This window comes from Delphinus delphis, chromosome 5 (assembly GCF_949987515.2).
Source record: "Delphinus delphis chromosome 5, mDelDel1.2, whole genome shotgun sequence".
NCBI lineage: Eukaryota > Metazoa > Chordata > Mammalia > Artiodactyla > Delphinidae > Delphinus > Delphinus delphis.
Window position 1 is genome coordinate 118,939,357 of NC_082687.1, and position 14,061 is coordinate 118,953,417.

The 14,061-nt window shown below is 40.1% G+C and overlaps 1 protein-coding gene across 1 annotated transcript in view; it reads right to left on the reverse strand.

Moving 5' to 3' along the window:
- Nucleotides 1-3,367: 3,367 nt before the first annotated feature.
- The window catches only part of NDNF (neuron derived neurotrophic factor), a 38,159-nt gene continuing 27,465 nt past the window's right edge, over nucleotides 3,368-14,061 (reverse strand). Inside the window, exons 2-4 of the mRNA XM_060011851.1 lie at nucleotides 13,354-13,542; nucleotides 7,404-7,528; nucleotides 3,368-5,731 (exon numbers count right to left, since the gene is read on the reverse strand). Of these exons, the coding sequence (XP_059867834.1) occupies nucleotides 4,338-5,731; nucleotides 7,404-7,528; nucleotides 13,354-13,541 (1,707 nt within the window). The 5' untranslated portion in view covers nucleotide 13,542 and the 3' untranslated portion in view covers nucleotides 3,368-4,337. The remainder of the gene's footprint in view (nucleotides 5,732-7,403; nucleotides 7,529-13,353; nucleotides 13,543-14,061) is intronic.

Here is a 14,061-nt window from a genome sequence, read left to right on the forward strand (position 1 = left end):
TGGATGGTGATCTATTAAATTTTTCGGTGTCAGGTTGTGTGTAGAACAGAATCCAAAACCTTAATAAAATTAAGCTGTTAGATCTCTCACTTCCCTTGATCTCTCAGACCACTTTGAGAAAGAAATTAGATAAAACTATACTTTGCTCCATGCTCCATTTCCTCTCTCTGTTCTCCTCTCTCCCATTTCCCACCTTCACAACAACAACAAAGACCCAAATCCCAAGCTACTGCATATTTTTCTGACCAAAACTCTCTGGGAAAAACACAATGATGAGTGTGCCCTGATGTCTCCCAGGTCCTGCGGACAACTTCAAACAGAGTACAGCTGAAATCGGGCTGCAGTCACTTTGCTTGGTCCTGGGGGAAGGACCCAAAGGCAAGTTCCCAGCTGACTTTATCTCTATTGCACCATATCTAAGTGGGGAAGGAAGTGGCTGGAGATGCTCCAAAGGACCTTGTTCTTCAAGTTAGATGCTGGTTTTTGTGTTGAAGCCAGCCAGTGAAGAGAGACAAAGGTGCACAGTCTGGGTGAGCGGCTGCATGTCTTCTGGAGTGAAGAAGTGTTTAAAATGAACTCCTGGAGTGAACATTAAACTGGGAGTACAGGAATCTGGGTTCTAGTCTTAGCTGAGCCTCAATTTCCTCATCTATAAATTGAGATAGTTGAACTAGATGATCTCTAAGAGGCATTAGTAATGTGTTGGAAGAGATTCCTGTTGGTTTCAGGTCCAACAAATTCCTTGAATTGTATTCAAAACGTGTGTGTGTGTTTGTGTGTGTGTGAGTGTGTGAGTGTGTGTGTGTGTGTTTTCAATGGTGTCTGGACCTCCCAAACTATTAAAAACCATTAAAACTGATTTCAAACTCTAAAGTTCATCTAAGTGATTTTTTATTTGACGTTGCTTCATTTGGCTTTTCAGGATACAAAGATCACAACTTTTCCAAGTGTATTCGGAGTAACTAAAATAATCAATGCATATATCCTTTCCAGCACTAATCCTCTGATGCATGTTTAAAAAATTAATCTAGACATTGATTATAACTTAACCAAGAAAATCATCTGCTATAAACTTGTATAGATTCTGAATAGTTTTAGATTAAAATAATTGACTAACGAACTTAACAGCCTCAGTTTGTGTGTACATGCAAACCTAGATTAGAATACCTTCTGTCTCTAAAAATAATCATAACTTTTTTTTTCTTACAAGTTTGCAGTTGTCAGTTATGGGTTACACACACAGTCTTAACGAAATTTGAAATGGTCTTTAAGAATGAGTTGCTTTGAAGTCATAAATAAGACAAATATTTTATTTCCTTTTGGAAAATAATCCATAAGTGACTTCTTTTCCCTAAGAATTGGTGATTTATATTCTAGTAAGGATTTTGGAGTCCAAGCAATTCTATTACTTATTTGTTTCGACTATGAGAACTTTCTTTTTATTTCTCTGGTATTCAATTTCCTTTTGCACCTGAAAAATAAAGATAGTGAACTCAAATAAAATGTCCTCAGAGATTCCTCCCTCCTCAATGATACTATGGCTATACTTGGTATTCTAAATGCCCTGTTCTCAATACAGCTATCCCGGAGCTTAATGGAGAAAAGGTGGTGTTTCCATATTAGCTTTCTAGTTCTTTTGTTAATTAAGAACAAATTTTTCTTTCTTGTCCTCAGTTCACCTGAATGCTCCTAAAATCTAAACACATTAGTAAATAAGAGAGCTTTGTTTTTAATAGGTTTCTCTCTTCCTTTATGAGTGATAGAAGTTTTACAATGTGTGTTTAATTTTCCCATAATTTTTAAAAGGCAAATTTCACTGGGGCCATGAAAGAATTCTCTGGTATATCCAGAGTACATAGAAACCGCCATCCCAGTTGGCTAAAAAATAAAAGCTTGGTTAAATTGATTTGGCCTGGCTCCCAGCGTTTCCCAGGCATTTAGCAATATCTGAGAGTTAAGTCCGTCACCTTCAGAAGCTGCAATAACTCTTTGATTCACTGTAGTCCCATTTAGCACATTGCTCTGTAATAATATATTTGTGAATAATATGAGAAAGTAGATTCTCCTTCCAAAGGCACCGTATTTATAACTTAGGATAAGAAGGTCTCTGGGATATTGTCAATTTTAAAGTTCTCCTTCCAAGTTGGTTGGTTATGTGGCCACTGGGGACATGCTCTTTCTTCCTTTTAAAAAATTATTTCAGGTGTCACAATGCTTCATACAGATATGATAAATTTTGTTTTGATATCTTAACGCTGATGAATTGGATGACACATTTTTAGAGGGAATATTTTCTCCTAAGGACCACCACTTATACTCCCCAAGCCATAGTGGCTTTATACTCCATAAGAATGCTACTCGGGCTTCCCTGGTGGCACAGTGGTTGAGAGTCCGCCTGCCGATGCAGGGGACACGGGTTCGTGCCCCGGTCCGGGAAGATCCCACATGCCGCGGAGCGGCCGGGCCCGTGAGCCATGGCCGCCGAGCCTGCGCGTCCGGAGCCTGTGCTCCGCAGCGGGAGAGGCCGCAGCAGTGAGAGGCCCACCACATGAAAGGCGGTGCCAGCACATAGGGGAAATGCAGTGGTTAAGGAATTACACCTGCCCCACTTGTAGTTACAGAGACACTTTCTCATTTAGAATCATAGAATTCTACAAAACACAATGTGTCATGATAGAAGGTATCCTATGATATCATCTTATCCACATCTATCACCACTTAATTTATAACTGGGAAAGAGGAACAAGGGGACGTAGCAGATTTTCCTAAAGCCGCATATAGCCTAGTTGACTGGAAATCCCAGACTCTTCTAAATCCTCCAGTGTTTTCATGACACATCATGTATAGAACCTGTGGAGAATGAAACTATCTAAAACTGCCCTCTGTAAAGAGTTTTTGATAAATGAAGGTTCCTATTATTATTTGCCTAAATTTTATCTTACACCTAAATTACTTTTTGAAGATTCATGAAAAATCAAAGCTAAAAGTAACAGACTGTAAATGTTACAAACCAGCAGCTTCCATATTTTTCTCATGACTAATTAAAGTCCTAATTGGTGGTTGCTTAGTTGTTCCCACTAGAAATCAAAACAATTATTTTGCTAATATTCAAGCAGCTGGAAAATATTTGGCATATCCCAATTTTGTACTTAAAATAGATGGTTATTTTTAAAAGAGAGGTAATATATTTTAGGTTGTTAAGGACGATTTGTTGAATACTTATCGAGCTACAGTATCTTGAGGCTTGTCTTATTCCAAGTCCATTGGTGCGCTCTCAATTCTCACAACAGCTAGCTCCTATTCAATGTCAAAATACAAATTTCAATAACTGTCTCTAATGCCACAGTAACTTTAGAGAGATGCAGCATGCCTTTTAACTATTAAAAAAGGGTCAAACCTGGTGCAAAATTACATAAAGGCGCAGTTTGGGGGACAGAATAGAAATCGAATACACCAAGGTAGCTGCTTGGGAAAATGAACAGTATATAATCTAATATCTTTAATTTTATATACATGAATATAATGTATGTCAACTTTGTACATGAGATACATACAGTATTTAAACATTTTACTCAACAGATAAGAATTTACAATAGGGCTTCCCTAGTGGCGCAGTGGTTGAGAGTCCGCCTGCCAATGCAGGGGACATGGGTTTGTGCCCCGGTCCGGGAAGATCCCACATGCTGTGGAGCGGCTAGGCCCGTGAGCCATGGCCGTTGAGCCTGCGCGTCCGGAACCTGTGCTCCGCAACGGGAGAGGCCACAACAGTGAGAGGCCCGCATACCGGAAAAAAAAAAAAAAAAAAAAAGAATTTACAATAGCAATAGAACTGACTAAAGGGCTGTCCACTTAATATACTTAGATTTGATCCGTACTTTAACAGGAAAAGAATTTAATAGTTTACAATCATAGAAACACTGACATTTAAAACAAGACTTTATAAAATAATTTATATATATTCTAGCATCTATTGAGAGGAATAATTTGCATTTGTGGATGTGTGCAATGAATGGCATATTCAAAATTTTTAGGTGATAAAATAATTTAGAAGCAGTTCATGCAGTGGTCAAAGCAAGGGATGGCAGTTCCTTCAAGATGTCCTTTCTCTTTGACATCAGTGGATATCAGATACACACTAGGTACCATTGGGGCACACTAGACCAAGTCTCCTCCAACAATTACTTATATAAACATCAATATACACCAGTTGATATCCCTTCTTCCATAGTACAAGTACAGGTCACAACTTCTCTCAGCTGTGGGAGTAGTCAGTTTATACTTAAAGTGATTTAATGTCTCTCCTGGAGTTCTAAGTGATATATCTCTATACAAGGTAACTAACAGAACTTCCTGGTTTTTACAACTTTACTCTGATACTTCACAGAGTGCCCCCCATGTCCTGTGACATAAACATCCAGCAGGTAAGATTTTCCAGGCTGAAGACCTTTGATTGTTTCTGTGGTCACTGCTTTGTGCAGGTTTTGACTGTGGAAATATTTACAGAGGACCTTCTCTGATTTCTTCCTTGTATCTGGTCCAAGGCATTGGTTTTGCTCTCTTTTCTTCTGGTCTTCACTGTAATTATCATCCACTTCCTTTTTGTAGATGCAAAACTTGTTCCTTTCCTGGGTGCCTAGCCAAGCCACGGTGGCTGAAGAACAGGTACGCAGCTTGTCGAAGGCTTTGATGCGCGTGTCTTCAGGAAGAGAGGGAAATGACTGCTTACTGGGCCTGGTGGTAGCTAGTATTTTCAACATAGATGCTCCCTTCTTGTTTCCTTTCAGTCGAATGAGATATTTGGCTTTAGGTTTTCCTCTCAGCTGAAACTGTCGAATGCCTTCCACGTTCTGAGACAGAAGAAGTTTCCCATCTCTTCTCACTTGGATTTGGACAGCGTCCAGACAAGAGTGAATAAATAAGGTGACTTTTTGGTGAGACGAGATTGGAGCAAACCGTAGAAACTTTGCCCCCTTCCTTTTAACGAACACATCCGTAACTTTCCCATCTTTCAGCTCAACTGTCTTCTGTTTCGCTTCTTCCTTGGTCCTGGCAAAGGTGCCCACGTAAGCAGTGCTCATATTGCTGTTGCTGTTGGCCACGAAGACGTCAAAGTAGTACTGCGTATCGGGTTTCAGATCCGAGACGGTGAAGATGTTCTTGTTTCCTATGCAGATTTTCTGAATGTCAACCTTGGGCCTCGAGTAGGCGTGCCTCCCCAGTTTTGGAGACGGCTTTGTCAGGAAGCTGTGCTCTTTACCTGAATTATCCGAAGCAAATCCGAAGTGGGCAAAGTCAAAAGGGCTGAAGTCCAGACCGGGCTTTGGTGCCATCATGAAAGCGTCGTCTGCACTCAACTTCGCTTCCACTGCGCAGAGACTTTTGAAATTGTGCTCTTTGTTGATGACCACACAGTACTGAATGGGTTGTTTCAGCAAAGAGGCCGTGGGGCTCGGTTTCCAAGCCAAAGTGACCGTGGTGCATCCCAGGGAGGTAACGTCGACTCTCGGGTCATAAGGTAATTCAGGGTAGGGCTGGTCAGACTCTGGAGTTGTGGTGGCATATACTTTGAAATGTGTGTCTTTCTCTGTTGAAAGAAGCTCCAACTGATATAAACCAGATGGAGAACTAGAAGATATGAAATATTCCACGTCGTTGCCTTTGTAGGAGAATAACTCTGCGCCTTCCTCATTGATGATCTGCTGCTTCTGCTGAGCCAGAGGCTCTGGATCACCTAAAAGACACAAGAGAAGCACAGCCTACACGTCAGGGCATGTGCTGTGGCTTGCCAACCTTAAACTGTGTTCTTAAGACAATTTCATTTAGTTTTTCTCCATTGTAAAAAGAATACATGTTCCCAGTAGAAAACTGGGAGATAGAGAACAAGATAAAAAAAAAATCATCCATTAATACAAATCCATATAGTCCTTTATTAACAGTTTGGTCTATTTCTATCAGTCTTCCTTCTACACATGTTTATGCAGTTGTTATTATTTTCTCTTATTTTTCTCTGCAACTTTATAACACTTATTATCATGCATATATGTACCTAGAGAAACCTCCATTTTTCTCACTTAATATTATATCATAAAAATGAAACTGTTGGTTAATTTTTGACCATTATAATAATGCTGTTATATATGTAAGGCTTTTCTGATTTTACATTATTTCTTCAGGATAGATTCCAGCTGGTAGAATTTTTAGGTCAAAGACTGCAAACCTCTTAGAGACTAATCCCTACTGTCAATTTGCTTTTGCCAGAAGGGTTCTGTCAGTTTGCACTTGGATGGCTAGCCATTTCACTAATTTCACTTTTGTTAGTAGGACTGGACAACCTCTTTAAAATATAGAATATAAAGCACCAGTAAGAGGACCTAATTTTCAACGTGTAGAACACGCGCTCAGGAGGAATATAGGGAAAGTACTGAAACTAAAATAATGTTTTCCATTTTTTGTTCCTATTAATATCAGATGTCACACAGATATCGGTGTTAGAAGACCCAGAGAAGGACCGTGTAGCCAGAGTGGGAATGGATCTTTTCCAGCTGATCACTGCGGGTTGAGAGTGAGGTATGTAGAACTTCATATTCCTAAACGACGCAATTAACACAATCATCATGTGACTACTCATTCTATCTCAATCTCGCCACTCCCCATACGCCCTTTCAATATTTTCCTAATTACAGAGTTCCCACATCACTGTACGTATCTAGCTGGCTACCATCCTGTCATGGCACCAGTCTCAAGCCTTCACTTCAAGCTAGGATGCCTTTGCCCCTTAAAGGGAAGCAGCGTCAACCCAGGGCCTCATACAGACTCTACTCATTTCTTTGTATCTGTCATTTGCTTCCCACCATCTGCATCTTCTTCAGATGCCTGACCTATTCCTCCTGACTTTCTTCTCATCCTGGACTTCCCGTGGTGCTCGATGCCCTTTTGTTCTCTCTTTGTGGCGACCCTTTACTCCCCAGAGATCAGAGGCTCTTATCCTTGGGTGCATATTAGATTCACCTGGAGGGGAACTTTTAGCATCCCAATGTCCAGACCCCACCCCAGGGCAATTAAATCACAACCTCGGAGGTAGGATGCAGGCGTCAGTAGCATATACAGCCCCCAGTGGTGAGTCCGGTGGTTAGGCAAGACTGCAAACCACAGCCAGGGAAGCCGATGCTCACCCCTTGCCTTTCCTCACTCCTTCAGCCCACACACCTGTCTCTCTCAACCTTTTATTTCACCAAATCACCGCCATCTGATGTCATCCTCTGTTTCCCTCATCTCCAGCCCCAAATCTCCAGCTTCCCCCATGCATCCGTGCTGGTTTTTCTTACTAACAGAAGGCTGTCTGTCTCATAAGCCTTTCAGCTATCCATCCAGAGGTCCGGGGTCAGGTCTGCCGCGCCGCTTACCTGAGCCTTCCCCGCTCGCCTCCTCTGGCAGCTCCTGGAGGCTCAGCGTCCACGCTAAGGGCGCATCGCAGGGAGTCACTGTGACTGACAATGGCGTGTTGTCTTCTTCAACCACAAAGAAATACCTGGGTGAAAGTGGACCACTTCAGACCGAGGTAATTCATCCTAACACTTACAACCAAGATTAGTGGGAAAAATCACTTGGTTTAATTTGTATTCACTTAACAGAAAATCAAACTGGCTATCTGACATAAATCATGATATTTTCAGCAGTAACCGTGGAAGTCCAATAGCCCAAGGTTCTGCGACCAGATTTACCATCGACACAGTCTGAAATAATTGAAAGACATTGAACCAAAATGTGGAGTTTGGGTGTTACTCGAGTTAAGAATCAAAACTTACCAGTTTGGGGGTGTTATTTAACACCAGTGCAAAGTAAGTCACAACCAAGAGGAATTTCCAGGTACGTTGCCCTACAGGTACTGCATTTTCCATAAATTTGGCGATAAATTTATAAGTTACCCCAAGGGCACTCTAAAGCGCCAACCATTCCAAGAGATCATTTTCACAGCAGTGTCCTTCTAAAATGCATGTTGGTCTCTGGCAAAATAACACGTATTCAGGCTTTTACAATCTTGACTTTTGTTCAGTTTTACTATTCCATATCCTTTTGGAGAGAGGTATCTAATGACCATTTGAGAAATATTTTTAAAAGGTAAAGATAACTGTGTCAGTCAGTGGAAAGGCACATTTCTCTGTCACTAAGATTTTCTGTTGAATTAATAACCTAGTGATTTGAAAACATTTTAAAAGAACAAAACATTCTCCTCTATGCTTTCCCCTTCGATTTTTTAAATGATGTCTCAAAAGAACTTTTAAGTAGAATAAAAATATTGCCTATGTATAACAATGCTATATATTCTTACTCTGAATAATTTAGATGATTCCATTTATCTTTCAAAGCCCATAATCTTGCAAGGGAGGAAACAGTGGTTTCCTCACTGGTTTCACGGCAAAAAATAAGCAAGTTTCACCTCCTAGAGATTGCACCTCCTGGGTACCTCTTTGCCTCTCGATTCTCTCTATATCTACCCCAACACCCTCTCCAAACTGACCACCGTGGCCAGCTGCTCCATCAGCCTCCTCTGCAGTTCTTCTCACCTCCCCGACCTCTAACCCATGGGGTGAACCAAGGGCCTGTGCTAGGACACTCTTTTCTACCCGTGCTCATTCCCTGTGTGATCTCACCCAGGCTCACAGCTTTAAGCTCTTCTATTTTAATGATTCTCAAATGTAAATTGTCAGCCTGAACTCTTAGCCAAATTTTAGAGACAACTATCTTCTCACCATCTTCCTTTAGAGATTACTGAAAGTTTCAAACTTAAGATGTCTAATCCAAACTTCTCATTCTCTCATCAAACCAACTTCTGCAGTCTGTCTCTACTCAGTAAATGACAGCCCTAACCTTCCAGTTGCTCAGGACAAACGTTTTAGAGGCATTCTTGACTTTTTCTTACTCTTCCACTCCACATACACTGAATCAGCAGTCATTTTTTTTTTTTTTTTTGGCTTCATCTTTAAAATATACCCAGAGTCCATCCCTTTGTTCCACTTTCCCTGTTACCACCAGATCAAGCCACCATTTTTTCTTGTCTGAGCATTGCAATAGCCTTCTGACTGGCCTTGTTTCCACTTTGACCTCCTTAGTTTATTTACCTCCTTCCAGGAGGAGATATCCATGTACACCTAAGTCTGAACACACTCGCTGCAAACCCTCCAGGAGCTTCTTGTCTCATTCAGAACTTGCAATGATTTGCGTCCCCAACCAAACCTCTAAACTCGTCTCCTCTATTCTCTCCCTTCTTTACTCAGCTCCTTGCTCTCTGTGGAATGACTACGGCACACTCTTGCCTCAGGGCCTCTGAACTTGCTGTTTCTCCATCTGAGATGCTCATCCTCCAGCTGTTGACCTTACGTGCTCAGTCACTGCATCAACTCTCTTCTCTAGAGTCAGTCACCATCTCGCCATAGACCGACTCTGACCCCTTATGTAAGACATCACCTTCCTACCCGTGAAGCTGTTCTACTCCTCTTCATTTTTCTTCAAAGCACTTATCACTACCTGATGTATTAGATATACCTTTGTTTGTTTTTTTATTTTCCCACCTCCCCCAACTAGAATGAAAGCTACAAGAGGACAGGGCATTTAGTTCATTGATGAAGACTTAGAGACTAAAATAATTATTAATAAATATTTGTTGGATTAATGAATAAGTTTAGCTTTTCACTTTTGGGGAAAAAAGTCTTTACTTGTTCAGAGAGTCTACAACTTCCCCAGCAGTGGCGCCTCCGCCTACCTCACTGTCATGTCATCATCCCTTTTGCTTTCTGTGCTCGAACCACGTAGGGCTTCTTTGAGCCATTGGGATGTTGTTTGCTCTGCCTGAAATACACCCCTTAGTCCTTATTAATATTTGTAAATAAATAATTTTTTAATTGAAATATAGTTGATGTACATGCCCTTACTAATATTTAAAGGTCACTTCTTCAGGGATGCCTTCTCTAACTGTTCTGGCTCAGGTTCTCTCCCATGCTCTGAGTGTCCTATACTTTTCACTTTGGGCACCTATTGCAATTTGTTACTATATATTTATATTATTATTCGATTAATGTCATTTTCCCAACAAAGGCCCACTTAGGGTTCATTTTCCATGTCATTTTATTCTCAGCATTTAGCACAGATTTCTGCAGGTAGAAAGTACTTGATAAAGTCTTCTTAATGAATGCATTACTAAATGAATAAACAGAACCCAAGAATCATAACACCTACCTTATTCTAGCCTTAGGATACCTACACTTAGTCTGTTCCTACCTGAAGATACTGAATCTGAATGGAAATATATGTGCTTTCCCCCCTTCATTATTCCAAGATGAATTAGGAGCTGGAGGGTGGAAATAGGGCTGTGGAAGGACAAATAAAGGGAAGACCCTATAAAAGCAAAAAAAGCTTGTTCGGAATATAGTAAACTTAGGCAATCATCCAAACAAAATAACTAGATGATTGTACTCTTTACTATATGGAAGGTTTATGGACTTAAGCATCCCTAAAGAGAGGTGTCAGATGGTTTAATTTTCAAATTCAGTCAACTTTTGGAGAGTAGAATTTTGTTCCTTTGGCCAGGTTGCATAGGTGATATTAACCACATAAACATGACTGAACCTATGAACATTACAAAGAATTAGGTAAGACAAAATAATTTATTTAGCATTGTGTAATTTTAAAAGTATTCGAAACTTTTTAGTTTTGTTTGTTTTTGGTTTTTATGTGGGTAGCCGAGCTAACCAGTGCTGAAATCAATGTGCACGTTCACCTATTATCTTCTGTTCTCATTTCAATCAAGAAAGTAGTTTATTTCCAAAAGTATGCAACTGTGTCTTAGTAACTTTAATACAGGCCATAAGCAACCAATAACAGAGAAAACAATGCTTGCATTCCACAGGGTAATCATTTTACATATGAAACATCAGAGAGTCCCTCTAAGTCAACATTTTCATATGGAAGCACTTATGATTAGGGATAAAAGACAATCGGAATAAACTTTAACAATTTGACAAACATTTATTGTCTACCATGCACAGTGCACTCATGGAACGGAGCTGCAATCAGAGATGATAGGGCACGATCTATGAGCACCAGGTATTTACTGGCTAGTGAGGGAGACAGAAATGTGACAAATATGCTCCAAATTATAAGGCCAGAGTTGAGGGATAAACACTCCGTGAACCATTTAGACTTTGGAATCTATGTATAAACATAAGCATAATTAATGAATTTGTTTTCTTTTGCTATTCTCTGCTTCCAAACTTTATCTGGAATTTCATCTTTAGTTGTAATATCAACAATGTCTATATGGGTTCTCCCATCACATATTTTACCCCTAGAAATGACTGTGGCCACAACTCTTTAACTATTGTTAACATTGCATCCAAATGTAGATATCAAAGTCTCCAATCATGATTTGTGCGGGGGGGAAAAAACCCAAAAGAATGAACAAATGAAAGAAATAAAAACAGAAGGAGGAAAGGAGCATGTGTTGTTTTGAAATGTCTTATAATAAAAACATGTTGCTTCAAAGAAAAAAAAAATGTAATTTTAAGACAGCGCTTAGAACCAAAACTTATTTAGTTTTTAAGAGACTGGAAGATCAAAGATAAACCATTTATTTGATTAAGTGAAATGATTACATAATGAGGAATGCTGTGCTTTAAAGAACACTGCAAAGCAGTGCACAAGTACATTTGGGAAATCAAAGTAATTTTTTAAAGAAAAATTTGGATTCACTCAAAAGTTTCAAGAGACAAAAGAATATGACAAGCAAAATGGTTCGGCATGAATTCAGCTGATATTTAAGACTAATTTGAATCATTAAAACTGCCTCCTCTACCCTTCCTTCTTTTCACAGACTAAGTCTCTGTAAATACTAAGACATCAAGTTCCTTTAGTATAATCATCCTTGCATTTTGTGCCTTCAGTCTTAGGAATGTCATTGAAAGAGTCATAATTATTTTATATATTACTGACAAATCAGTTCCTAATCTATTACTTCCATTCAAACAAATAATTTCATTCAGATGGTGCTGAAATGATACCCAAACAATAGGTCACACCAGTCAAAATATGAAAACTGATTATCTACTCTCACACAGACTGACCGGATGGTAACATGTCTGTGCCATTCAGTGGAAGAGGAGCACCACGTTCCATTCTTATTGTCAATTAAAACTGAAGTGACGGGGCTTCCCTGGTGGCGCTGTGGTTGAGAGTCCACCTGCCGATGCAGGGGACACGGGTTCTGTGCCCCGGTCCTGGAAGATCCCACATGCCGCGGAGCGGCTAGGCCCGTGAGCCATGGCCGCTGAGCCTGCGCGTCCGGAGCCTGTGCTCCACAACGGGAGAGGCCACAACAGTGAGGCCCGCGTACCAAGAAAAAAAAAAAAACAAACTGAAGTGACAAGAGAAAGACGACAATAATTTGATACACCTCAATCTTTGGAAAATGGATTATTGATGACATGACATAGTTTTATCCTTTGGAATGCCAAGGTGCCCTAGGTTAAAAGGAGAAACTGTTTTTGAAATATGATAAAGAGGAGTTTGGGTACTGCAAAGTAAGTAACTTTAAATATAATTAGTTTATATGATTGATTGATTGATTGATTGATATATGTTGATATATGTAAGTTTTAAAGGTCAAAATACTTAGAAGCATTATGTGAGTTCAATATGTTGATGTTGGAGTGAAGATAAGTGAGGGGCCAGTTTTTTTTTTTTTTTTTTTTTTTTTGCGGTACACGGGCCTCTCACTGTTGTGGCCTCTCCCGTTGCGGAGCACAGGCTCAGCGGCCATGGCTCATGGGCCCAGCCGCTCCACGGCACGTGGGGTCTTCCCGGACCGGGGCACGAACCCATGTCCCCTGCATCGGCAGGCGGACTCTCAACCACTGCGCCACCAGGGAAGCCCGAGGGGCCAGTTTTTATCTCTGTTTGGTTTGATGCTTTCAGAACCAATCATATTGATCAAAGAAATACTATCCTTACAAGCCAATGCAAACCCTTGAAGAATCATATGTGTTCAATTAATTGCATTCATCCTGTAGAGTCATTCTTAGAAATTTCCTACCATCCTGAAGAAAAGAAAATGACCATTCCAAAACGTTAGACACGCAAGGACTTCTCTCTCCACCCAAAAGATCACAATCAGCGAGAATCAAAGAGACATCTAATGGCTAGACGTTGCACTGCCGTTTTATTTTCTTACTTAGAGAAAACTAGGCAATGCTATCCAGAGGTTGACTGCAAATTACCTAAACTAAGTCTAAAAGGTCACTTTCTTTTTCAGAGACACCCGTTCTGAGCTTATCGATAAAGGAAGTCCTGCAGGGAGAATACCTTTTAGGTGTGTCTCTAAAGAGATAACTGCTAATTTCAGCTCCATCTGGAATTACTGACGAATCATGAAAAAATGCCTTGTCCCGAATTTGCATCTGAAAGAGTTCCTCATCTCGAGTGGGTAACTTCTGGGTCCTGGAGCTGAGTGGTAACAGCAGCCACAGCATACACCAGTGGAGAGGCACCATCCTGGGGCAACAAAAAAGAATTGCTTACATTAATTTTACGGGCAAAACACTTGGGCAAGTTGCGAACTCTCTGAAGGGTTCACACTATTTGGTTTTGACAGAAAGAGCTGTATTATGTATTTTGGACACATGCACATGAGCTTTAAGGCGACTTTCCAGTTCTTTTTTTTCAAAGTATTTCAACAAGTTGACAATGAATTCACCAGAATTTCAGATATTAAAAAGATTTTGAAACAAAAGGACTCTTGGTGCATTGACTTCCTTGGGTATTCAGGGAGAAAAGTTCCCCCTTCATTATGGCAGAAGCCAATATGGTCATTGTAGACATCTCCATACAAATGTCTCAAAGCTTAAACCATAACATAAGTCTCAGAGACCCACTGAGAGCCTGAAAATTACCACTACACAGTTACTTTTCTTCGTCCTTAAAATTTGATTAAGGATCATATATAGAATTATTCTGCAAATCAGATTTTCATAAATCAGAGATTTTAAGAGATTATAAAGTTTAACTTTCTTA